Source organism: Octopus sinensis, unplaced genomic scaffold (genome assembly GCF_006345805.1).
Source record: "Octopus sinensis unplaced genomic scaffold, ASM634580v1 Contig13941, whole genome shotgun sequence".
Lineage (NCBI taxonomy): Eukaryota > Metazoa > Mollusca > Cephalopoda > Octopoda > Octopodidae > Octopus > Octopus sinensis.
In genome coordinates, this window is record NW_021833064.1 from 41,661 (window position 1) to 67,739 (window position 26,079).

Sequence of the window (26,079 nt, forward strand, 5' to 3'; positions counted from 1 at the left end):
TGGGCAGCTTCGAACCAAACCGAGCCTCCCACCGATCACGGGCTGCAGAGTAATCTTCAGACAATTTCCGTTCGGGGAGGTTTCTAAGAACGATGTCTGAGAGAGTACGAGAAGCGTAGTGGGCGGATAGGAATGCGGGGAGAGAAAGTCCACAAAATTTCGTGTGTGATGATATGTATGGACTGGTCAGTAAATACTACAACTTTGTACTTGAGATAGTTTAATGTAAATAAGTCTCTACATGCTTATAACAGCCAATAAAGATTTTTCCCGACATTTAATCACCGAGAGGCGTTGGAATGCCCCTTCTCAGAGATCTAAAAAGTCAGATAAGACGAGGAAGTTGGGAAGGATTGCGTAGAGTACCAACACCTGTTTATTTCAAAGGCTCAGGACTTCAAAAAAGCTACAAAAAAGCTACAAAATAAAATATGCTCTAACTAAAAAGTATTTTATTTAAAGGAAGAAGAACTAATCGAAGAATAGACTCCCACTCCTTTATTTACTGAGAAAACTATTTTGCAAGAAACGGATAGTCTCTAGGTACGAAATGTAGCAAATGTTGCAGTAAACCTGGCAAGCATATAAAAGTTGATGAGATTTAATGTATTAATTTTTTGTTCTATAACTATTGATCTTCCTGGGAATCCTGAATCAGAAGTATTCTCCGATTAATTCCCAGGAAAAGTCTATATTATTTTTCAAAATGCGGCCTTGAAAATTGTAGATCTCGAGCATTTTATGAAGGAATAGGTAAAATGCCCACGCAATACATTATAGAGTGCTGTTTAAATTTTTTTTGGCAAGTTAACCACTTTATTCTAAAAAAAGAATTCGGTCAAGTGTTCGAAGGCTTCATGGACGGGAAGCCGACGCGATCGAGAAAGAATTAGAGCGTACTATCGCAAGTGATATCCGCTCGAAAAACCATCTTGATTCGCGGGCGTCGCATGTGATAGCAGACATGCGGGACCCGATCTCCTGAACGAAGCTGATTGTCTTACCACCCAAGGAACCGGAAGTCTCAACCGCGAATGGAAGGAATTGGAACTTCTCCGTAAGTGAGGAGTACTTCCGCATCTTTTTGCATTCCGCGGTTGTGACAATAGATCCAGGGGCGGATGCGGACATCAGCAGGTTCTGAGGCGAGAAAGAGTCCACACACGTGGCATCCCAGGTAAGAGGCTTCCCCCTGTTGAAGGGAAACACAGTGATCCCGTCAGGCCTTTTTCCGTCCCCCGAAATTGTTTAAAATTGGAAGAAAAATTTGCTTTAGTTACCGGATCAGAAGCAGCTATTCTTTATTCATACTCTAGTTCTGTTATTATAAGTGTGCTTCCTTCGTGCATAGACAGTGATGATGATGTGTTTATGTACGAAGCGTATTCTCAATGGATCGCGTTTGGTGCTAAAACATCTCGAGGTCGTATTTTATCTACCTTTTGATTTGAAAATATAAAATGTTTGGAAGCTTATTAATACGTAGAAGCTTTGTAGCCTTCACATAATTTTTACAGCTATTTAATAAAGTTTTTGAACCAAAATCTTTTATCTAAATAAAAACAACCTTTTGACAGCGTATGGCACCTGGGCCTCTTGAAAAGTGTCGCCGGATCTGTAGAACGGTCAATTGGTTGCGGAAAATGTTTGTCGGAATCTGTCTATCTCAAAAGAGGGGTACCTCAAGGCTCGGTCTTGAGCCATCTACTTTTTAATATTTACGTTGCTGATATTCCAAAACCGAAACATCCTACCAGTCGTCTCATGATTTAAGCGGACGACATTCTAATAACGGATGCTTCGTGAGGAAATTAAAGGAAGAGTGTTGCATATCAAAAGGACTGACACTCGCAAAAGAAAAGCGCACCGCTACTTGGATTGCAAAACAGGAAGCTAAGCGAAAACCGCCAAGAAACCTCCATGGGTTTACAGTAGCTGAGAACCTGAAATACTTTGGGGTTGATGTTGGATCCAAGGGTTCTTACTTCAGATACATCGACTCGAGGAGAAGGAAATGCGCTCAAATTCACTTACACCTTTGTCCGGAAACATTTTTATATGTTTATAAAACGTGCGTCGAACCATTGCTTACCTACGAGTTCGAGGGATGGTACCCTACTGCTGAGAGGGATGGCATTATCACTAAGTTCGAAAAGACAAGATGATATGCCATCAAATTGGCAAGTGAACTCCAGCTGGACCAACCCATCCTTCAAGAAATGGAAGACGCGACGGAACGGTTGGAAGTGTTCTTGAGAGAGCCTTTTTCTCTCGAATCTCTAATTAAAAATAAAAAAGAGGGAAACAACGCAGAAGAGGCATACGTTGTCTCATTAACTTTCTCTCTCTTTTTCGGCTTTCCCTTTTAAATAAACTCATTCATTCATTCAATCTATTACAAAAGTATCAAATATTCACTTTAAGATGTTCAACTTTAAAATATGAAGATATTAAATCTGTGAGCGATAAAGGAGACAATTAAAAAATTAAATTATTATGATACTTTTATTGAAACAGATAAATCCAAAAAACGATCTAATTTGTTAGATTCATTTTTAAAAAATGTAGAATAAACTAAGAAATATAAATAAAATTGTTAATGGCCTCACGAGACGCTCGACAGACGTTCCAAGAGCCAAGATGACTCTCTAAAATCCTGTCTTATCTTTAATGTTCGTCGACCGAGCGAGCAAAGCTGAGAATCTTGGCCCCGAAGATCCTTAAAGACTCCAAAGCAATTGTACTAAAAATAAGCAAATTTGAGATGTGACCGTACTTGAGAATCTTGCGATACTTGGCCAGCCTCTTAGCGTGCCCAGGATCAACAGCGGACAGGTGTCTGAGCAGGTGGAATCCCAAATAAGGGATTTCCCCTGCTCGTAAGGGAAGGTGGACATGCCGTCTAGGCGTTTTGCCGTCTTTCTATCCAGGCCTACCGAATTGAGGATTGACTGGACACTCGCAGAAGCAAGGGCTCTCTGTATGATTGCGTTGAGTTCACTGTAGCGAGGGGCACGACCGGCACTCCGAGGCGAAAGCAGATATGTTGTTTCAAAGAATTTAACGATCCACTCATCACAACAACGTATCTTTGGCCCCGGGTTTTTGTTATTATTAATAAGCACCCCGCAAAATAACGTTAGTAAAGTTATCTCGCTTATGCCACCTTCTCCTGGATGCGTTTTGTTAATCGCTTCCAAGTCCCTCTGTTCCTCGATAGTTCCCTCAGGTGCTCAAGATCGTCTGCTGATTTCAGCCCTTTTCCAATCAAAGTTATGTCCTGGTGCAGGAGGATTGGTAGAGTGATTCGTGGTCTTCATCGGAAGTTTGTTCCCGGATGGGGAGTGTAGTGGTGTTCCATTGCGAGATTTGCAGGAGTTTTCCTGTCCATTTTACGGTTGAGGTTGGTGACGCACCTCAAATTGCACTAATGTCTTTTTCATCCTTCTCAAACTCTCTGTTAGCAACATGTATTGCACATTTAATTTACAATTGTGCTTTAAGGATAAGACTAAATTATCCTGTAGTGGATAATTTAATTACCTTTATAAAAGGACTTTGTCAAAGAATGATAGTCGAAGGCAAATATTTGCTGAAATAGGACTACCTCCTGAACCTATTGTTACTAAATGGGAAGGCTGTCTCTGAGCAATCAAGTACTACGCGGAAAATTTTCCAAGAGTGTTGGAAATATGCAATTCGCTGAAAGGGGAATCGCAGGAGTTTCCCTGTCCATTCTTAGGATGTGACCGAATAAGTCCCATCTATTACTTCTTATTTCTTCGTCCAACGGGTGTACATTGTACCTGGAGTAGAGATGTTTGTTTGAAATGCGTTTTGACCAAAAGATTCCTAGGATGTATTTCAGCTGCATTCTGTGGAAAAAATTCAGATTTTCCATTTCCTGCACTGTGAGCGCCCAAAAGGAGGAGTTAGGCGTCTCTTTGGGGGGTGCCCTTGTTTGTTTCAAATACTCTGGATTTCTGGTTTCCGAGCTGGATAAATAGTTGAGTGGAGGAGAGTAGATAACGAATTATTCTGATGCAATCTTCCTCGAGTAGTGGCGTTAATATTTGTATCATCTTAATTCTACTGATTGAGTCAAATGCTTTAGATAGGTCGATTCCCATTATGTGGTACTCTTCTTTATATTTTTGGCATGAAGCACACATCCATTTGTGGCTCCAAACAGCATCGGAAGTTGATCTTCCAGAGACGAACCCACTTTGGCTGGATCCGATAAATTCACGTAGTGGGCCTTTAATTCTCTCCAAAGCAATTAGTGATAGAATTTTACGAAATGAGTTGAGTAGTATGATTGGTCGGTCTTAAGCTGTTTAGCTTTCCTTTTTCCTTCCCGGGTTTATGTAGGGGGATTAACTTTCTGATTCCGATGTTAATTTTGGATTGTTCTTCAAAAGTTTTGTTCAAAATGTAAGCAATAAGTTTTTGAAGCTCTTCATTTCATGAGCTCTGCATTAACATTATCTGGACTTGGAGTTTTTGAGTTGTTTAGTCTGGACACAGATTTTTTAACTTCCGATAAGGTAATTTCTTTAGATAGCTTTCTGGGCGCTCCATCGAAAGGGTAAAGCGTTTCTTCGTTTTCGAAATTGAAATATTTTTCAAAGTGGTCGGCTATAGTGTCTGTGCGTTCCTAGTTGTAGTAAATAGTTCTTCCGAGTTCATCATGAATTGTTAGGTTTTCCGATTTCTTCTTTCGCGCTAGCATCTTTACAGATGCAAACATTTGCGATTCGTTTTTGTACTTCCCCACTTCATTTGCAAGGTTTTGTAGCCTTGTTTCGTAGTTTTTCTGACATTTTTTCTTGATTTCTCGCATGATTTTGTTTCTTTGAATTTTGAACTCAGCTGCTTTCACTTGGTTTTGGGTATTTATGTGTTTGATACGTAGATCCTTTTGTATATGAGAGAGGGTCGTGTATTCCTTTGAAGGTTTTGGGAATTGTCCAATCGTATGTTTCGCCACTGATTTTATTTTGTTTTTGAGTTTATTCCACATACTTTCAGCAGGTAAATTGAGATTTATCGATTCTATGGTTTGTGATATTTTAGCTGAGTAGTTATTTCTGTAGACAGGATAGTTTCTTAAGAGTTCGACTGCAAATCTGGCTTCTCTGTGTTTGTTTTTGACTCTGTTAATCCAAAATCTTCTCTTTAGGAAAAGTTTGATTACCAATAGTTTATGGTCACTCGATGTTAGCGTTCCTCTATATGTTCTGGCGTCACAGAGTAAAGCTTTCTGTGATTGTCGGGAAAGTATGTCGTCAATTTTGTTGTATATTTTGATTGAATGTCCGTCTGAGTTTCTGCGCTCTCCGATCCAGGTCGTGATATGCCTTGCAGTGTGTTGGAATGCTGTGTTGCAAATGAATAATTTTTTATTGTTCGCAAAGTTGGCCATAGTTGCTCCAGACATGTTCCTCCAACCTCTCCCATGGGTACCCATGAAGCTCAGTTCTTTGGTCCCTTTTCCGATCTTCACGTTCCAATCTCCGCTTATGTAGAGTAGATAGCTCGTGGATATTTCCATAAGGGTCGTAGAGAGTGAACTATAAAAGTCATCCAGTTCCGTCGGGTTTTAGAGACTCTTGGAGAAGTAGGTACATATACATTTATAATTGTAATTGTCGATTTACATCCAGTTTCCAATTGAATTAAGCAGATTCTGTCATTCACTTTCCATATTCTTTTTATATATTCCCGAAGTCTGATATCCACCGCGAACCCCATTCCGTAGTGGTGACAGTCCGAGGGGAGCAAGATAAGCTCATGGTCAGCATTTTGTTCGTTGAGTCCTTCTTTGACTTTGGTCTCTTGCGGGCAGCGGATAGTGATGTTGTATCGTTTCAGATCCTGGCAGAGTGGCCTCCTTTTGACCGAAGACTTCAGCCCTCGAACGTTGAAGGATGCTAGCGTGAACAGAGAGTTTGAGAAGGGTGAAAAAGACATTAATGTAATTTGAGGTGCGTCACCAACCTCACCGGGTTTTTGTTAAATCAAAAATAATAAGGTTAAAATTTGTAACTTTATAATTATAACTTTTTAACCTAATAATTTTGTTTAAAATACATTTATTTTAATAGAATATTGTTAAAAATTATTTTAATGATGATCCCCTTGAGCCCGTGCTTTTTGCTGTAAGCGTTAATAGTATTGCCCACTCTGTCTTATCCCCTATTAACATTTGTTACCTGGATGACGCAACCATTTGTGGTCCTTCCGATGTTGTTTTTTGCTCTATTCTCTCTTCCCTTTCGGACATCGCCCTATCTATAAATGCGGACAAATCCGAAATTGTGAACATTCATTTAAACCAAGTCTGTTCACTGTCGCAACTTCCACACGCCCAAGTCAGAATTACAGCAAAACCGAATCTGACGATTCTCAGTGCTCCTATGGGTCCTTCTGCCCTTGAATGCTCACTGTCTGGAAAATCTCAGATCTATCGAGTCTCATAAGGCTTTTTTCCTTTTTCGAAACTACTTTTCCGCCCCCAAGATCCTTTACACGTTAAGATGTGCACTCTGTTTTTACAGAGGTGACCTTCTTTCTGACTTTGACCATCTCCTCAGACTCGGTACGAGCTCACTCTGCAATCTGGCCTTCTACGATCCAAGCTGGACCCAGGCATCTTTGCCTGTGCGCTGGGGCGGCCTTGGTATAAGATCCTATTCCGGAATTCCTATCCGCTCACTCTGCTTCTCTTTCTCGGGAATACGCAAATAGACTACAAGAAGCACTCGACGAAATTGTCACGACAAATCCTTGGAAATACGATATGAAATGGAGTGCACAGCTCTAAATGTTGTTGGATCCAAAACAACTCAAATTTTACAATAACGAGATATGCTTACTTTTAGAAAAGCATAAAGACCCGAGGCTAAGAATACAAAACTCAAGTAACCCTGAAAATATAGGGGAACTTCGAAAATAACGGAACTAGATATTACTAAATACAAAAAATAGATAATCGCTAATGTACAAAGAAATTGAAGAGCAACTTCAAAACATACTAAAGCAAAAAATGGGACAAAAATATTTATGGCTATAAGATTTTTAATCAAAAAAAGAGCCAAACTTGGCTGAGACAGAGGATCTCGATCAGCTATCCGCTTGGCTGGATCTAACCGTTCTTTAATTTGCAGATCGAACTTTTTCGGACTTTTTCCTCTTTATAATAAAATGTAGACATTAAAATGGAATATATCTTATTTTTTAAAAAAGAGAAATTACATTGAAAATATCTGCCTAATTCTAAAATCGTTATTTTCGGCAGAAAATTCTAAAGTAAGATGTTTCATCAAACAACTATAAGATCGCTGATTATTTTTCTAAATAATTAACAAAAATAATATTGATTTTTTACATCATTGTTATGTGAAAGTTACTTTTTACGACTCGGAAAAGTCCTCAGGAAATGAAAAATTATGCTTCGTACATTCTGTCCTGGACAGCTAAGTAATCATGAATTAAAAACACGGAAATCAGAGATGTATTAAATTAAACATAAATTTATAGAAAATCAAAGCAAGTTTTTTTTACTTTTGGTTTTTTCTACACCTCTTCATTTTTGATACTTTGAAAATTTGGCGCTCAAAAAACCGGAACGATTGTGAAACAAAAATGATGAACCTCTTTACAAAACTAGAATCGCAGATTGTATTCAAATTGTATTATACTATATCAAAAAAGACTAAAAATAACAAAAATTGAAAACAGATGGCTCTAATGTGAATTGAAAACAGATGGCTCTAATTAAATCCCATCGAACATTTATTTGCAAAAATTAAAAATGATTTAAATAAAATTCGTCCGAAAGCAACAACAAGAAATCAGCTCTAAGAAAACATTAAGAAAGTTGCTGATAATTTGGAAAATTTTAATTTTACCTCCTATTTCGATCATATGTGGCAATTAATATATGGATACATCAATAATATAATTTATTGAAATTAACAGTTTGTTAACATTAACATTGAATTTTATATGAATTATTTATAATATTGGGATCGTTATTTATCTTTTTGGGATTTGTATTTATAATATTAGGATCATTCTTTATAATAATAGGATTATTATTTATCTTTCTGGGATGCACTGTATTAGCTCTTTCAGAAATTAACAAAAGATTTATTCTAACCCAGGATTACCAAGAAAGAAAGTGAAGCTAACTTGATTAACCGATCCAGCTTTTCAATTTTCTTCGAATTCTCTCCAACAGTTCTTGGTTGTCTACGTCTTTGTCTGCAGAGGAATTCAATTGGAGTGCATTTTTTATTGACAGACCTGAATTCCTCTGCCTAGATCACCCTTTATCTGATAGATTTTCTGGTTCCTTGCAGAAACGTAGGAAACTCCTTCCGTCCTTCAAAGTCGCCTAGTTGGAAACAAGGTCATGAAATGTTGGCGTCGTTGCTTATTACTGGCCAGATTTGACAGAAAAGCATTTTATAACCAATAAGCCACTCATGCTCTAATTTTATAGCCAATAGATTGTTCCATTCCCAAAAACAGTAAACAGCATCAAACATCGTGAGTATCTTATCAACTTATCCAAATTTTAGCTCTTCAAATAGGGGAAACCAATGAGTTTCTCTTTGCACTGATTGACGCAATGCACATGGTTTCAGTAGCCTGCTTTTAGAGCGTACTTTGATTTTTTTCAAGCTTTGACTAGAAAACAGGCATGTCCGATAGCCGTCGTCGACGAGGGCAAGAGGAGTTTGAACAAGTCTCGGAGCATTAACGTCCCTGACAAGAGGCTTTTTCGTACAAAAAAATCTTTTCATCCCATCTTGGTGTTTTTTTAAACTTCATTCTTTGTGAATAAAGTTTTAATTGAAAAAGATTGTTTTATTTTGTTTCAAATGGAAAAGTTGTTCTTTTAAATTATACTTGTCTCCTCAGTTTTATTTTGACAAATTTAATTCATGTAAATTTATCAGTTAAAAAATTATCCTAATCTCGTTTGAAGAAATATTTTTTCTAAAATAGTTATTTTAATCCAAAAAATAATAGAAACCACACATCATCTCAAAATTAATCATAATTTTAGGATAAAACAGTTTTATTATAAAAATATAAAAGTGGCTTTGATAAACACTAAAAGACTTCATTACGGAAATGCTTTCCAACCCCGCTATCACTCTGTTAGAAGTATTGAGATTTTCATTACTCAATATGTACTTTTGAGTCGGTGGGTCATTTCTTTTTATAATTTGACACTTTTTAAGTTTTTTAACTAAGACCAATTCTTATCACGAATTCACACCAAAGCGCTCATTAATAGCAGTTGAATTTATTTCTCGTGTTTCAGTTGCCGCCATAAGAATACGCCGAAATAGACAGATATCCTAAGCGATGACATTTTATAATTAACTTTAACAGCCTTTGCGTATAATGAACCAAGAGATCGGTGGATGCATTCATAATTTTTCAAATCCTATAAATCACTAAAAAATCACACTTTGACATTCAAGAGAGATTTTTTAATTATAGAATTTTATTGAGTAATAAAAATTTATGAATGAATGAATATGGTTTATTTATTACAATAGGTCCAAAAGAAAAGTGGCCGAGGAATTAGAGCTTAGGGGGCTTGATAACGAGAGCCACGAAGGTCTCAACTTCGGTTTTGCCCCAGGAGACTGTCTTATCTCCCTCAGCGAGTTCGAGTTTTTGCCAGGATCGCGTCAATCGTGTCAACACTCCGCTCATGCAGGTCTTCCAGCGGACTGCTGAGCTCCAGGCCGAATGCCAGTTTGATGGCAAATCGTCTGGTTTTTTCGAGTTTGGCGATTAGAAGGTCCCTTTCATCAGTTTGGTACCAGCCCTCCGAGCCATAGATTATTAGTGGCTGAACACAAGTTTGGTAGATGTGTAGAAACGTTTCTGCGCTTAGACAAAAACGCCTCAGTCCTTTTAGGATTTTCGCTCCTTGTTTCCGCTTTGCATGCACATGGGGTTTGTATGACCCGGTGGGGTCTATAGTTACTCCCAGGTAACGTAGGTTCTTCGATATAATCAGGTTCCCATAATCCTCGAAAGTCGGTTTTTTGTCACGACCCATTGAAATCCAACAAATGGTACTTTTGTCCAGAGCGAGATTCAAGCCTTTACCATTGCACCAGATTTCAAGTTCCTCCAAGTACGGTTCTAGTCTGCTCCAGGACAGCCTTCTTCTGTGTCGGGGTCCCCACATCGAGACATCCGTAACCAAGATATCGTCTGCGTAGATAATTAGTCTGCTCGTAGGAAAATGTGGTTTCGGGACGTCGGCCAGAAATATATTAAAGAGCAAGGGGCTGAGAACCGATCCCTGAGGAACACCTCTCCTCAGATTCACGGCCTTCGATAGCAAATTTCCACAACGAATGAACGATTTTCTCTCGCACAAGAAGTCCTTAAGCCATCCGACAGTTTTTCGCCCAGCACCCAACTCCGCTACTTTATCTAACAACCCCAAGTGCCAGACACTGTCAAAGGCCTTGCAGACGTCCAGGCAGACCGCCGTTAGGCAGGCTTTATGTTGTTTGGCCCGAGTCAGTTCTTCCTCAAGAAGCGAGAAACAGTGACCGGTTAATCGACCAGGTCTAAAACCCCATTGTTCCCCCGCGAGTATATTATTTTGTTCCACGTAAGTCGATAAACGATTTAAAATAATTCTTTCCATTATCCTCGACGTTGTGCAGATAAGGCTAATTGGCCTATAACTTCCTGCCTGCGTATTTGGTTTTCCAGGTTTTGGGATCATTCGGACGATTGTTCGTTTCCAGCTAGGTGGGACGTGACCATTGTCCCAACTGGCATTGAATAGTTTCACCAGAATACGAAGCAAGCATCCGGGTGCCTTTTTGAACACCTCCATAGGGATGAAGTCAAATCCAGGAGCGTTGTTCTTGCAACCTCTGATTGCTTCGAACGTCTCTTCCGTGGTTATTTCTCTGCACAAGGGTCCATCCAAAACAAGTTTTGAGCGGGAATTTCGGGTCGACTCCTCGAATATTTTCAGAGGCAGGATAGACGAAGGGTCCACCTCCTGAATTCCTGCTAGCTGCTGGCGGAAGACCTCCGGGACTTCCTCAGAAGGAACAAAGCCTCCATCCACCGATTTAAGAATGATTTCTTCTCCTTTCGCTTCCGTCCCGTTCATTATTTTGTATAGTTTCCAGAATTTAGGATTTTTCTTGTTGAGTTTTAAGCATTCTCTCTTCCATGCCTCATCTGTGTTAGCTTTAGTCAGCTCGTCGATCCGACTCTTCAGGGTGTTGATTCGGGCCTTTAGACTTCCAGAGTCCTCCGATTCAAAACACCTCCTTCTTTTGCTTTCCAGTCGCGCCTTGTCTCTGACTAGCTCAGATAGTCTAGTTTCGGACCTCTTCGCGCAAGATCCCTGGGATTTCATATGTTTTTTAGAAGCGAATCTGTCCAGAAAGGCCACCACATGCTTTCGTATGGCCATATCGAGATGATCAATACTTTCACTCGTGGACAGATGCATGTGGGAGAGAGGTTCCAAAGCTGCACCCATGAATATGGCGAACATGGGCCATTGCACAGGGGACAAGTCGTATCCCGTGAAGAGATCTGATACCAACTCCGTAGATGTCCGCAACAACATTGATTGGGGCAGATGGTCACTCCCAGTCCGCATTTCTATCCGGGGCCTGTCGCAAAAAGGGCTCACAGACGCGGAAGAAAGAAATAGTCCGAGGCGATCACCTCCACTGAAGCAGAAATGATTAAGTTCCTCAGAAGTCCAGACATTAAGGTCATATTTCCTCGCGATCCTCAGTAAAGCCCGACCATCTTGGTTAGAGGTCTCGCATCCATAAGCGGTATTTTTGGCGTTGAGATCTCCCGCAAGAATGGCCATCTCATTATCCTCAAAGAACTTCCTGATCACTTCAGGGTAGTTTCTGAGGTCCTTCGAGTACATTCCACCGATTGTTATCCATCCAATGGAAGTTAGGAGTTCTAGTGCGATCAGTTCCCATCGGTTCTCTTCAAGGATCCTCAAGTTCTTTACAACAATGTCGGCTTTGTAGTAAAGCGAGGATCCCGTTCCCGCAATAAAAATTTATAATAGCATTTTTTAAGCATCTATATTCTTTTTAGGATAATCTTCGTCTCTTATGCCCAACTATCATGGTCGGTACATAGAGGTCCTCGTCCACTCGTATTCCTGATTCAGAAAAATCTTTCGGTTGACACTCAATCACTGCTTGCTCCTCTTCGGGAACCGATATTCCATGTCTTGTCTCCACCTGCATACTCTCCAATGTTTTTCTTAAAACGAGTGTTTGGATATATGCCTTCACTCTGTCTTCCACTGCGATAAAATCCAGATGACTTTTGAAGAATCTTGAGACAATTCCATTCCAAGTAAGTACAACAGGGATCATCTTCACTTTAGCCCGATGAATCGCCCCTAATTCATTTGCCAAAAAGTCATATTTGTGGAACTTTTCCACTTCAACTTGCTTTAGGCAATTCTGTGAGGTAATCCCAACTTCAATGAGTGTAATTGTATTCCTCATCTTGTCATGGACAAAAATATCTGGTTTATTATTTGAAACACCCGTATCCGTAGAAATAGTTGTGTCCACTCGAATTTCCTCAACTTCATGATATTAAGATGACTTTGAAACAATGATAGCAAAAATGGATCGAAGTTTTTTTTCTTCGATAATTGAAAAACAAATTGTATGTTGCCATTGCTTACAAATATTATGTCGCGAGCGCAGCGCGCGACCGAGCGCTAGACGCGACTTTGACACCTAACAAGCCTATCATCAACAAATATATTTAGATCTCGAGAAGACGGAGAGAGCCTCGGGAGAAGCAATGGTTGTTCCAAAGAATATCCATTGCGATCCTGAGGGGCAACGTCTTCTCGATCATCAGCAGCTTAAATTATGATAATCATTTTCGCTCATTTCATTTATTAAATTATTTAAAATTTTAACATGATTAAAAATTAAAATTGAAATAACTTAAGTTTTCCATTGAATCCCTAAAATAATTTATAAGTAGACCTTAATAGAAAAAGTAAAATCAATGAATACTGACGCTAATTTGGTTTAGGTTGTGAGGGGGGTAATAATTTGACAGATCTCATTGCTATTTTTTTCGTTTTAATCTCTAAAATTAGGTCTTCTAATCAAAAATGAACTGTGCAGACAGGCTTGCTCCTTCAGAAGATTCTTGTTTTGACATTTTTATAAATTATGAAGCATTTAGATTTTTTCTCATTATTCTAAAATATCAATTATAAATTTTAAATATTATTTTTATTTATGAAATCGGTTTTAAAGCTCATTCTGCTTTGGCATCGATTTTAAATTTTGTTATCGAATATATTTAATCCCAAATACAAGCCTGGGTATTTAGAGTATAGGGGCTCAGAAGGGCTCAGAAAGCTCAGAAAGCTCAGAAGCCCAGAAAGCTCAGAAGCATACAGGCTCAGAACCCCAGAAAGCTCAGAAGCATACAGGCTCAGAACCCCAGAAAGCTCAGAAGCATACAGGCTCAGAAGCATACGGGCTCAGAAGCCCAGAAAGCTCAGAAGCATACAGGCTCAGAAGCCCAGAAAGCTCAGAAGCATACGGGCTCAGATGCCCAGAAAGCTCAGAAGCATACAGGCTCATGTAACTCAATCAGAGAGTGACTCTAATCAAAGGCCGGTTCGTATACTCTCTTAGGACGAATCTCGGTAGAGCTCGACTGTCCTTGCAGTCGTCTCGTTTAACCTCGTCCAACCTTTACACTAAGTCTCTGATTTGCTTACAATAAAACTTTCCATTCCATTCCTGGGTATTTGTCAATTTATAGATTTTTTGATTGATCGGATCTAGAAATTGAGTGGTCGCTCGCTGCGCTCGCGACATATTATGAATTATCTCTCCACAAATTCTCCTGTCACTTTGTACGTGAAAAAGATTTTTACTAGCATATCGTGTCATTTACAGAAGAGACAGCAGAATCAAGTAACTTAAATCAAAGCTGGATGTTTCAAAAGCTGTCGATTTTACAGAAAACTAAAAATAGAAAAACCTATGCCACAAGTAATAGTTTTTAGACGACGAAATAAAATTAGAAGTATTTTTACAATGACCCGTTATTTGTTAGAAAATTATTGCACATTCAAAATGTCATATTTTATGAAAATGGATTAGACATTTAAGTTAATTTTACAAAACATAATTTTATACCCAAAATGGTCAAATACAAACTTTTTCGCCAAAATGAACAACAAATCCGCAATATTTTAACTTTTTCGCATAATTTCAGTCTTGACTCACACATTTGAGATGCAGAAATCTATGGGTTGTCAAAACATATCGTAGTATAGAATTTTTTTCGTAGATAAAAAGTCTGACACAAGCACGCATCACAAAATACAATTTAGCGGGCAATAAAAATTTTAAAATTTTAATTAATTTAACATACAATTAGATAAAAAATAATACTTGAAGAGCAGATTAGAGAAACAGGCAGATTTGAGAATCATCCATAAGAAATTTCCAATTTTTGATTAAAACAAGCGGGTTCAAAAAACGTCGGATTTGAGAAGCAGCAAATTCGAGAGGTTTCATATTACATGTTTTTTCTGTTCATGATATTTTAAATCTGCATGACAAGACAAGACAAGTTTTATTTCCCAACAAACCCATTAATTAAAGTTAGGAAGAAAGCCAAGAACAGAACAAGAAACTAATTAAAGTGGGTTTGATTTCATTGTATAGGGTCATTTTATGAGACACCACATGTCTCTTCTTCGCATATACCCTAAAGAATTACATCATAATTTCCATAAGTGACGTAACAAATCTTCTATCTTTCTGACTTTAGCGTCAGAAGCATCTTCGATTTTTGAATTTAAGTTCAATCCAAATGCCAATTTAATAGCAAATCTTCTGGTATTTTCCAACTTTTTCACAAAAATGCTACTTTCTTCGGACCTATACCATCCTTGATAGCCATATATCAAGAATGGCTCAATACATGTAGAATACACAAAAAGGAAAGTTTCAGGCTCCAAATGAAATCGAGTTAAGGATTTCAACATTCCTGTAGCTTTCTCTCTTCGTGTTTTGATATGATCTTTAAAAGATCCTCTTCGGTCTATCGATACTCCGAGATACTCCAATTTTCCAGAGTTTTTTTATATCTCCAGTATTTGCACATTTCACTCATCTTTTGAGGCATTATGAACAGTCCAAGTCTATCACCACTATAAGTTGCATAGTGATTTATTTCTGCCGACGTCAATATTTTCAGTTCTCCTGATTTCATCCACTTTACAAGACATTTTCCATCTTGATTTGTTGTAACACACCCGTAATCAACATGCTTCGAGTTCAAATCCCCAACTAAAATCGGATTCACGTTTTTGTTAAAGAATTCATCAATAATCCATGGGTATTCACGTAATTTCTTCGAATAAATACCTCCAATTGTTATCCATCCAATATTTGTTTGTATTTGAACGCTGACTAGTTCACATACATCTTCTTCAATAATTCTAGCCCTCTTTGTCTTCAAATTAGTTCTATAATAAATTGAAGTTCCAGTTCCAGAAATAGAACCATCCTTCCATGGAATATCAATTGATGAAAATCCATTGAGTTTAAAGGAACTACCCTTCTTGATCTTTGTACACTGTGCTGACCAATGCAGTCAGCTCTGAGGCCCGCTTTCTAAGAGAGCGGGCATTGATCAGGGTTATCCTGATTACTTCTGATTTTTTTGATTTTTTTGGTGGCTGATCCCTTTTCTTAGAATCGCCACCAAATCCAGTAAAAGCTTCGTATCCTTTTTTGTTTTTGTTACTTCTATAATGCTTTTTTCTAATTTCTCCAAATTTTGTGAGTAATCTAGTTGACATTTCGTACTTATCATCTGTGTTGAGATTTTATTTTTGTTTTCTTCTGCAGGTTCTTCTGTCTGTGTAATAGCATCTTCTGCCTTCTTTTCGACCGCTGCAGTATTCCAACTTGTCCGTCCATTTAGAAAATCAAGTTTAGCTTTCTTTGGAATATTATTATTTCCTAATCTGGCAGGTTCTTTATCTTCTTTATGTGAGATTCTTGGCTTCTTCACAAATTTCTTCATCTTCTCACGACGAGCTTCTAATGCCTTCGGACAGCCTCCATAATTTGCCAGATGTGTAGTCGATCCACAATTAACACATTTTCTCAAATCACATGGTTCTTTACATTCCGATCTTCTATGTGGTCCTGAACAATGTAAACACTTTTCCAAGTTTTTGCAAAACCGAGCAATGTGTCCAAACTGCTGACAACGAAAACATTGAATTTCTGCATGCATGAAAATCTCATTGTTTATATAAATACCAAACTGGCTAGTTTTAATAGTTTTATAATTTTTATATAAAATTGATGCATCAAATCACATTCTAATTCCATTGTATCATATTTTAAGCAATTTAATTGCAGAATGAATTATATGCAAAGAGTTTAATGGATTTTCTAGAAAACAGAAAATTTATAAATCCAAGAGTATAAAGCAGCTTCGGAAAAAGTTAACATGCCATAAAATAAAAAATCTATGAAATTAGGCCTTTACAGAAAAGACTTTATTTCAAACACCAATTTATTTAAAACGATTTTTATGGCTATTTAAACAATGATTTTTCATTCTAAACAGAGCTTTAATGAATGTGCAATCTTGAGGTATAGAGAGGTGAATAAAAACACTATTCACCTCATATTTTGTAGTAAATTCTTAATAATCGTTCAAAATTGAGTTATTTGGGTAAGATCAGAATTGTTTATTGTTTTGCTGTATGATAATATACAAAGTATCATTAATGACCTATATATATTCAATAGTAATTTTCAAAATTATCAGATAAATATAATTACTCCAATACCTTTTGTTAATAAATTCATGTGTATTGTTGACTTTTGTCTATCAAAAATAAAATTATCAGTTTACTAAGTTATCAGTTTCCATTGGATTTGCCGTTTTAATACAGTGTGACTACATTTTTAATCAATCATTTTTTACTGACTGATTCTATTTTTCCAGTTTTTAATGTATATTTACATTACAAGAAAATACTTTATTTCATTTTAAATTTGAAAATATTGTATAATATAGCGTCAACTTCATAATATTACAAATGACATTTGATCAAGGTACGGTAGAAATGATTGCCAGAATGACAGAATCTGCAAAATCTGTGTTTGCAGAACCAGCAAACAACCATTCTTGTACGTTCGTCAACAACAACACTGTGATGGCAAAGAAGACACGTTGTATATGTTATTACTTTTTTAAGCTCATTTTGAACTTTTTTTGAGAGGAGGAAAACAGGTATAATGTTTTCCTTAATGATGATTAATATTCATAGATATACTTTATTTGTTTGATCTTTATTTGTTTCGTTTTTCAATTTTTGATATTTTATAATCATGAAAAAAACAAATTCTATCGTCGAAAGTTATTTTATTACTTTTCTCACAGCGTTTTTTAACTTAAATCAATAGCATTAATATCTCTATTTATCTGATGAACCACATGCAGGGATAAGCTATCAATACGGGTCAACAAGTAGCTACTTTATTTATCAAAAAATTAATTTTTAGTTGCAATTGAAAAGGACAATTCACTTTAAATAATGTCCTTGATGTTGTTTGATTTTTTTAAATTTTTTAATGATTCCTTTTGTTTATTTTATAAAATTTTGTCAACATTTGTATTTCCCATGCTTTATATTAAAAAATTACTTTTCACATGCTCAATTCTTTCAGGCACCCTCAAAAGTTTTAGCTTAATCGGATTTATTTTATCAATTATTGAGTGGTGGGAAAAGGAATGGGTCTCCATATTCACCAATTATATTTTGTTTCAACTAATTAGATTAAAAATCTCTGAAATTTATATTCGTTAAATAAAGATTAAATTTTATGATTTTGTCAAGGAGTTTAGTGAATCTACTCCCTAAATAAACAATTGATTTTATATTAGTTTCTCTAAAATTTTGTTACCGATAACATACTTCTTCCAAAATTTATAATTATAGTCGAGAACTATCAACTGACAAGCGTCAGAACTGATAAACGTACAGCAAATACCCCGAAAATTGCCATTCTTAAATTCGCCAATTCTTAGATTCATCTTTTTTAGAAAATTCTAGTTTTAATCTGAATTCGCCACCATTTTTCGAAATTTTTAAGTGAAAAATAAAAAAACATTGATAAATAATAAATTTTCAAAAAGCATGACGCAACTCAGTTTGGAGAATATAAAGGTTTTAAAGATCGGTATCTGTTATGTCGTGTGCAAATATATCAGGAAACCACAAACTAAAGCCTGCTTTAATTGGAAAGTCAAAATGCCATGTTGTTTCAAAAATTATGACTATCAATGCCATTTCTCAAATTTGCCGCAACAAATTATGGAACCAAATATCGAGAATTTATGAGTATTCACTGTTTTAAGCACTTCTACTCACACTCAAAAAATATTGATTATATTCTGAAATTTTCAATTTTTCAAATTCGCAGCAAAAAATTACAAAATTAAATATGGCGAATTTATGAGTATTCACTTTATTAAACAGTTCTGCTCACACTCAACAATTATTGATTATATTCTGCAATTTGCAGAAGTCAAAAAAGAGAATTTTTCATCAGTTTTATGATTAAAATACGAAACAGCCAATAAGCTCATCTTAGGCGTACTTTGTACATATATGATTTAAAATCTATATTCATAAATTCCTACCAACTTATTGTTTTCATTGTTAACTGCTCGTTCCTGATTTTAATTGGAGACTAGAATTCAAAATTTTTTTCTGAAAGCTAGTTGGTTTTCGAGTTCCAACACTTTTTTTAGTCTTTAAAGAATCTTTTAATTTTCATTTTTTTCATTTGTCTTCAAAGATAAGCTTTTATATAATTTGGATTAAATTCTAAAGTCTATTACCTTTTTCGATAGCCTTAAGTCTTGATACTAAATATTTATTTTTTGATAAAAACTCAATAGTTTAAAAAGATGGATGTATTTTTGTAAAAATATCAGGAAAATAATCAGACAGTAAACCTTTTTAATAAATACTGGTCAGTAAATTTGATGGTCAGTGAATTTAACTAGAGACAGTGGTAACAGACCGGAGTCAATTTTGCTTTTTCATTTTTATACTGTTATTAATTGGTATATTTGGTGATTATTAAGCCCCTGATAATATTCTGCATCATCTTTCAGCAAAAGTTCTCTTAATAGACTGACGTGAATTATTTACAGTAAACATCGGTTAATGGCATAAAATTATGTTTAAAACCATAATTATAGCTATTTTACCTACTGGAAAGCCACAGCGTTAAAGTTCATCTCTTAAACACCCCTTTTAATTCAGAAAATTAGTTGATTTTTTGGGGAAAAAAGGCTCTTTGGGAAGACTTGACTGCCTACGTTGTTGGTATAATTATTATTATTAGAACCAAGATCACCGTCCAAAACATAAAACTAATTAATCAGGTGATCCCGGCTTCTCTGAGGAGGAGCCTCAACTTTGCCCGGTGCTCCTCCCTTGTCCCGGCACAATTTCTGTGAGGGCGCGGTAATGGAGTTTTAGGGCCTGTAGCCCCGAGGTTTCTTCCAAAGATTTCATTAAATGGGGCGATGAATAGATGTTCATTCGGTCCTTGTAGTGCTTTTCGGAAGATTTCTTGAGTTTTTTCGATTTTAACGCGGTTCGTTCCACTGATAAACCCTCCCCACGCCTCACAAGCATAACTAAGGCAGGGTTCGATGAATTGCCGGTATATTGATTGGCGTGCGGGGAAGCTGATCCATTGTTTGCATTTTCGGAGAAAAACTTTTAAGATGTTCAGTTTCTTCATGCAGCTAGTAGTAACATTTTCAACTTGTTGGGAAAACACATATGACTATCGTAAGTCACGCCGAGGATTTTCTGGAATTTTTTAAACGGGATTTCCATGTTGTTTAGATACATGTTCACCACCATTTTCCCAAGCTTCCTTGCTGAAGTCATAAGCGTGGTGACCGATTTTTCAGGACTCGTTGATAGTCGATTTAACGAGAGCCAACTTTCAAGATTGTAAAGGTAGTTCTGCAGTTTTGTACTCGCCGTGATCACCTCACGGCTCCGAGTAGCAATTACGATATCGTCAACGTATGATACTATTGAGTCTTTGTCGTTTGGTAGCGGGAGATCCGATAAGAATAAGTTAAAAAGAGCTGGTGAAAGGAATGAGCCTTGAGGGACTCCGTTTGGAAAATATCGTGACATCGATCTTGTATTATTTTGTTGGATAAGGTTTATTAAGAAAAATTAATTGTGTACTCATTTGAAATACGATATTGCTATTTTATTAAATTCGACTTTTCCTTTCAGGGAAGCCAAGTTCCTGGTTTGGGACGCCACCCCCGTTTATTTTATTCGGCGACGATGCTACGCAAGACCTGCAGTAACTTGGGCTACGCCAGTGATCATGCAGCAATGTCACAAGACCGAAATATTTGTGTATTCCTAACTTTTTTAAGTTTTAGCCCCCTGCCTTCGAAACCTCAGGAATCGTCGGCAAGGCCGCAACTTAATTCCTCACTGACATTGGTAGGAGAACTTCCTCAAAAACAAAGGATCGGATGGAGACGAGCTGGCTCTTCCAGCAAATCTCGGTCGCCGTGCTTCGCAGAAACTGTTATTTAAAAAGTATTCTTTGAGCTTTTCCACTTACCCTTGCTAGCATCTAATTTTGTTCCTTAATATGTTTCTGTTTTTAATTTTTAATTAAAAAATAAAGAAAAATGAAAATTGTAAAAATGCGCCAGCCGGGAGTCGAACCCGGGTCGCCTGCTTGGAAGGCAGGTATAATACCGTTATACAACTGGCGCATTTGTATAACACTATTAATTATAGAATAGATTTCGCCTCATTTATAAATTATAAAATGTATAAGATTAATGTGAGACCGCTCGTTAGGTTTTCTATATTTAAAAAGTCGTTTGATAGAAGCAGTCGAGATGTGAATATTTCTGCTTACACATTATAAAAGTCGTTTTCACATTATAAAAGTGTTATTTTCAATAAAGGATTACTTTTGATCAATTTGTTTGTGATTTAATTTTAAGAGTTTCAGATATAAATTTCTTTGGCGTAGTCCTAAAAGAGTTTCGCTTGAGCCATCCTTCCAAACGCCACTTTGTTCCTGTCCCTCGTTTGACCATCATCCAGATCACCTGCCACTACCAATTTCCAGATGTCAATTTTGTGACGAGACAAATCCTCTGACAATCGTTTCCTCCGGAATAGAGATGAGGGCCCTCGAATATTATATGTGACGATTGTGAACAAAAACTAAGGTCTTTCTCACGAATCAAAAACTGAAATTTTGTATAAGAAAAATAAAGCTGATTAATTAATTTAAAATAAAAATATTAATTAATTGAGATTAAATGCCTGAACTGTGTCAGTCACTCGCATGTGACATCCAAAAGTGTCTGCAGAGTAATTAGAGAACATTGACTGTTAACTAGGAAATAATTATGACCAGGATAAATGCGAAGAGGCAATTCTATTATTGAAGGCATGTTGTGCGAGAATTGGTTTTACTTCAAAATGTTGTTCTGGCTTTAATAAATCTTGATTGGGAAGTTTTTTATAATAATTCGGTCTTAATTTGTACGAATCTCATCGTCATTCTAGATAATCAGTTCACCTATTTTGTCCAAAGTAACTCAGAAATTTTTAAAGGCCATAATTATTTGAGATTCGCTGACCCGATTTTTCCATTAGAACGACTAGGAATTAGAAAAATAATAAAAATCATTTGTAGATATCTCACTCAATTTTGTACTATTGATATTGGATAGAAATTTGACTATTACTAACTTTTTTTTTATTTCTGTCATCTTTTTTTTTTGTTACTAACTATTAAAGATTTTTTAAACTATTGAATAGAAAAAATCAATATTTTTTAATGCCAATGAAGTCTATGAAAAATGATTGTATTTTAATCAATTTGCTAGAAAACAGCTTTGAATATAGATATATGATAATCAAAGCCAGTGACATAGCAACAAATACTCTCTGAATTAATTACTAATTGTTGGAAGAAAATTAATGAAAGTCGTTTTTCGAACACTGTTATTAGTGAATAATGAATTGGAGAGTTTGGATAACATAACTAAAAATATAATTACTGAAAATGAAATAAAAAATGATGAGGAGAATATAGGGTTTTCCACACTTTTTCGCTACTTTTCCAAGCAATTCCGTCACTTTTTCAAGCAATTTCGCCATTTTTTCAAGCAATTTTGCCCAATTCTTAAAAATTTATTATTTAGAAATATACTCGTTTTACTAATATAGATTTTTGTTTATAGCTCTATGAATGAATTATTATTTATTCAAAAAGGAAAGCCGAAAAAGATAGCAAAATTAATGAGACAAAAGAATCATTAAGTTTAATCAATTTCTAATGGATCAGTTCTTTTTGCAATGATTTTGCTACATAATGTAACATATTTCGAATGAATCCATTACAATCATTTTCTGTAATTGATTCAAAGCCCTCATTAATTAAAATAAACAATTCATTTTCTTTTTTTGCATTTCCTCTGATTATATGATTCTTCCATTTTGAAAAAACATTTTCAATTGGATTTAAAAATGGTGAATATGGTAATAGATATAAAATTTCCAGATTTAATTCACTCATTTTTGATTTTAACAGTTTGTAGTGGTGTATTTTAGCGTTGTCCATAATAAAAACTGGGGATTCAATTCCATTGTCAATACACGCAGATTTTAAGTTAACAATGTAATTCACAAAAAATTCTTTATTTATTGGTCCATTGTGTAATTCTTTCATGATCATTCCATATTTATTCATGGAAGCAATAACGGAAAAATTTCTGCTTCTTACAGAGGCGGTGACTAAATATGGAATTGAACCCATTTTTGCTCTCCCTTTTTTAGTTCTTGATGATGTATTAAATCCAACTTTATCAATGAAAATAATTTTTTGTCATCGATTTCAAGTAATTTTTTATTGAACTGCGTAGCATATTCGAATCTTAATTCCAACGTCCTAAGAGTATTTCTTGCTTCTGGTGCAATAGTTATCATTTTAAGTGTGTAGTGAAACTGTTTTAAACATCGATGAACAGTGCTTTTGCTGATGGCTAAATTTTGTTCTGAAAAAAATTTATTTTGTAAATCACGTAATGTTATCGTAGGGTGACAATCGACCCATTCTCTAATTTGATTTTTTTTGATTTTCATTCAGCTTTGATTATCTATTTCCACCTGTTGGTTTTTTAAATATTCTTTCCTCATTATGAAATGTGTTAACTATTGAAACTATTGTACTCCTTGGAAGTTTAAGTATTTTTGAGATTTCCGTATTGCTTAGTCCTGAATTTGAGTGAGTTATTATCAATCTTCTAGTATCATTGTTAATTTTGTTTCTACTCATGACAAAAAATGTAGTGTTTAATAGGTTTATAAATGTATTTAATTGACATAAACAAGGGAAATTTATTTCTAAAAAATTTGGCAAAATTGCTTGAAAAAATTGCGAAATTGCGTGAAAAAGTGACGGAATTGCTTGGAAAAGTAGCGAATTTGCTTGAAACAGTAAACCGATAATCTACTTTACACGAAATTGCGTGAAAAAGTGGCGAAAAATTGTGGAAAACCCTATATATACGACTGAGTAAAATGTACCTATTCTCGTTTGGAAACGACTGAGTAAAATGTACCTACCTTCGTTTTTGGCTAACACAATTCAGCTTAAGACGATATGGCTTACGTAGGCGATTCATAGATACCTATAAATACAAAAAATGATACTTATTAAAGGGATTCTACAAATTTTTATTCCAGAAATGGTCAATTTTTAAATTCATAGTTATGAGCAAGTCCTCTTAAATATTCTATCGGACTTATATTGTCAATTTTGAATACCAGTTCAGCATTATTGTCAGCTTGCTAAGGATTTCGAAACTTAAAATGTTTGTGTATTCACCAATCCTTTCAATAGAAACAAATGATAAAGCAATTATCATTTTACCTCATAGTGCAAAATTCGGGTCATTTATGTATCTATTCCTTAACCCCAAAGATTTAATATGTCTGTTTATATGAAGATACAATATGCCGAAACGTTTCTACGCCGAATCGTCCAACACTGAATAGTCTTTCTCAAAATTTTCTACGCTGAATCGTCTTACTCCGAATAGTTCTGCACTCAAGATCAAAATGAAGTATCTGTTCTTTCCAGCTCTGGGACGTTCTTACATGAGGCAAGATATAATGCTTTTTTTGCCTCGGTGTGCGCTGCGAAGTTTGCTTCCTCCATACCACGCGTCCTCTCAGTATTGCAGTACTTCCGGTTTGGGCGAATTTTTTTTGGGAATTTTAATATCCTGCTTACAGTGTTATGGTGCGATTATCATGTCTCTAAAAAAGCATTTGATTTTCTTGTCTGGTGTTAGGCTGTATTGTTTGAACGATGATAAATGAGCACTTCAAAGTTCAAACACTGATTTGCTGCAATTGTATTTTTCGAACATCTTGTATAACCAATTTATTCCTTAATTTTGCTGACAACATTAGAAGCTATCGTTAAGCTTTGTTGACTTGGATTTAGTCTGTCTTTTTGTTTACCAAGTTGGTATTTGTCAAAATTAATGTTGATTAATTAAACCGGCGGGAAGTCGACACGATCGAGAAAGAGTTAGAGCGTACTATCGCGAGGGATATCCGCTCGAAAAACCATCTCGATTTGCGGTCGTCGCCTGTGAGAGCGGACATGCGGGACCCGATCTCCTGAACGAAGCTGATTGCCTTTCCGCCCAGGGAACCGGGAGTCTAAACCGCGAATGGAAGGAATTGGAACTTCTCAGTAAGTGAGGAGTACTTCCGCATCTTTATGCATTCCGCGGTTGTGGCGATAGATCCAAGGGCGGATGCAGACATCAGCAGGTTCTGAGGTGAGAAAGAGTCCACACACGTGGCATCCCAGGTAAGAGGCTTCCCCCTGTTGAAGGGAAACACAGTGATCCCATCAGGCTTTTTCCCATCCCCCGATCGATCCCAGTGGGTTCAACTAAAAGGGGGATTCTGTCTTTTGAACTATGGTAACTAAAAATGGAATATAGTAACATGGAAGCTATGCAAACGAGCTCCATATTTATTGAAGATTTATTGAGGCCATCTTGGTCTAAATAAATAGTAGCGGTTCCAGATGATCCATTTGTTTGACATCCTTAGGTTAGGTAAACGAGACCAGTGTTAAGTACATGTCATTTCGTTTGTGATGACATGGGATGGAGTGGTCAATAAGTACCAAAATGTGAATCGAGGACATGCTTGTTCATTTTAACTAAAATCCAAAAAAATATTTTGTTAATTTTTTTGGCGGAAAAGGTTTTAGAACATCATCATTGAGGATATTTTTTATATGTTAGTTTTTTTGGTAGAAGATTTTTAGAGGACCTCATAATTTAGGGCTTGTTCCCCGTTATTGGCAAATTATAAGGGAAAAGGATCTTGAAAATTTATCTGTATTTTGCTAATGTGAAGTTGGTGGGCACACACGTACACCATACCATTTATTGTTAAGAAGTCAATCACAAGATTTTGTTAATTCTGGAATGTATACGTTTTATTTAGACTATTTAAAACTGGTTATCAAATTCCTTTCTATTCTGCGTTAAAAATTGCTCCCTACTTATAAGGAAAACAAAGGCCGGTATACCACCGTCTTATAAGGGTGTCTCATTTTAAATTCCTCAGTTTAATTTTATTAATTTGTTCTTATAATTAGTAAAAAATGTTTTTAATTATTTTTAAAAGTGTTTCTTTCTGGTTGTTTATTTGGATATCAAAGTTGTGCAATTAACTGCATCGATAGCAAATCCATGTTAAAAAAATTATTAATTGCCGAGAAAAAAATGAAGGCGTCATCTCACTTATCAATCTTATTGTCAGAATTTTCGATGGTTTATATTTTTGATAGATAGTAGGTTTTTTTTGTCGAAACTGCTGCGGAT

General features: G+C 36.0%; 2 protein-coding genes, 1 non-coding gene and 1 pseudogene across 3 annotated transcripts; 1 reads left to right on the plus strand and 3 right to left on the minus strand.

Moving 5' to 3' along the window:
* Nucleotides 1-4,657: 4,657 nt before the first annotated feature.
* LOC115229945 lies at nt 4,658-5,554 on the minus strand. Its single transcript, XM_029800200.1, has one exon. It carries the CDS (start codon nt 5,552-5,554, stop codon nt 4,658-4,660), a length of 897 nt encoding a protein of 298 aa, XP_029656060.1.
* A 15,288-nt stretch (nt 5,555-20,842) lies between these two features.
* Trnag-ucc lies at nt 20,843-20,913 on the minus strand. The gene has a single exon. It is a non-coding gene; the product is annotated as a tRNA-Gly (tRNA).
* A 1,583-nt stretch (nt 20,914-22,496) lies between these two features.
* On the minus strand, nt 22,497-22,979 carry LOC115229946. Its single transcript, XM_029800201.1, has one exon. The coding sequence runs from the start codon at nt 22,977-22,979 to the stop codon at nt 22,497-22,499; it is 483 nt and encodes a 160-aa protein (XP_029656061.1).
* A 1,250-nt stretch (nt 22,980-24,229) lies between these two features.
* On the plus strand, nt 24,230-24,433 carry LOC115229951 (annotated as a pseudogene).
* The last annotated feature ends 1,646 nt before the right edge of the window (nt 24,434-26,079 follow it).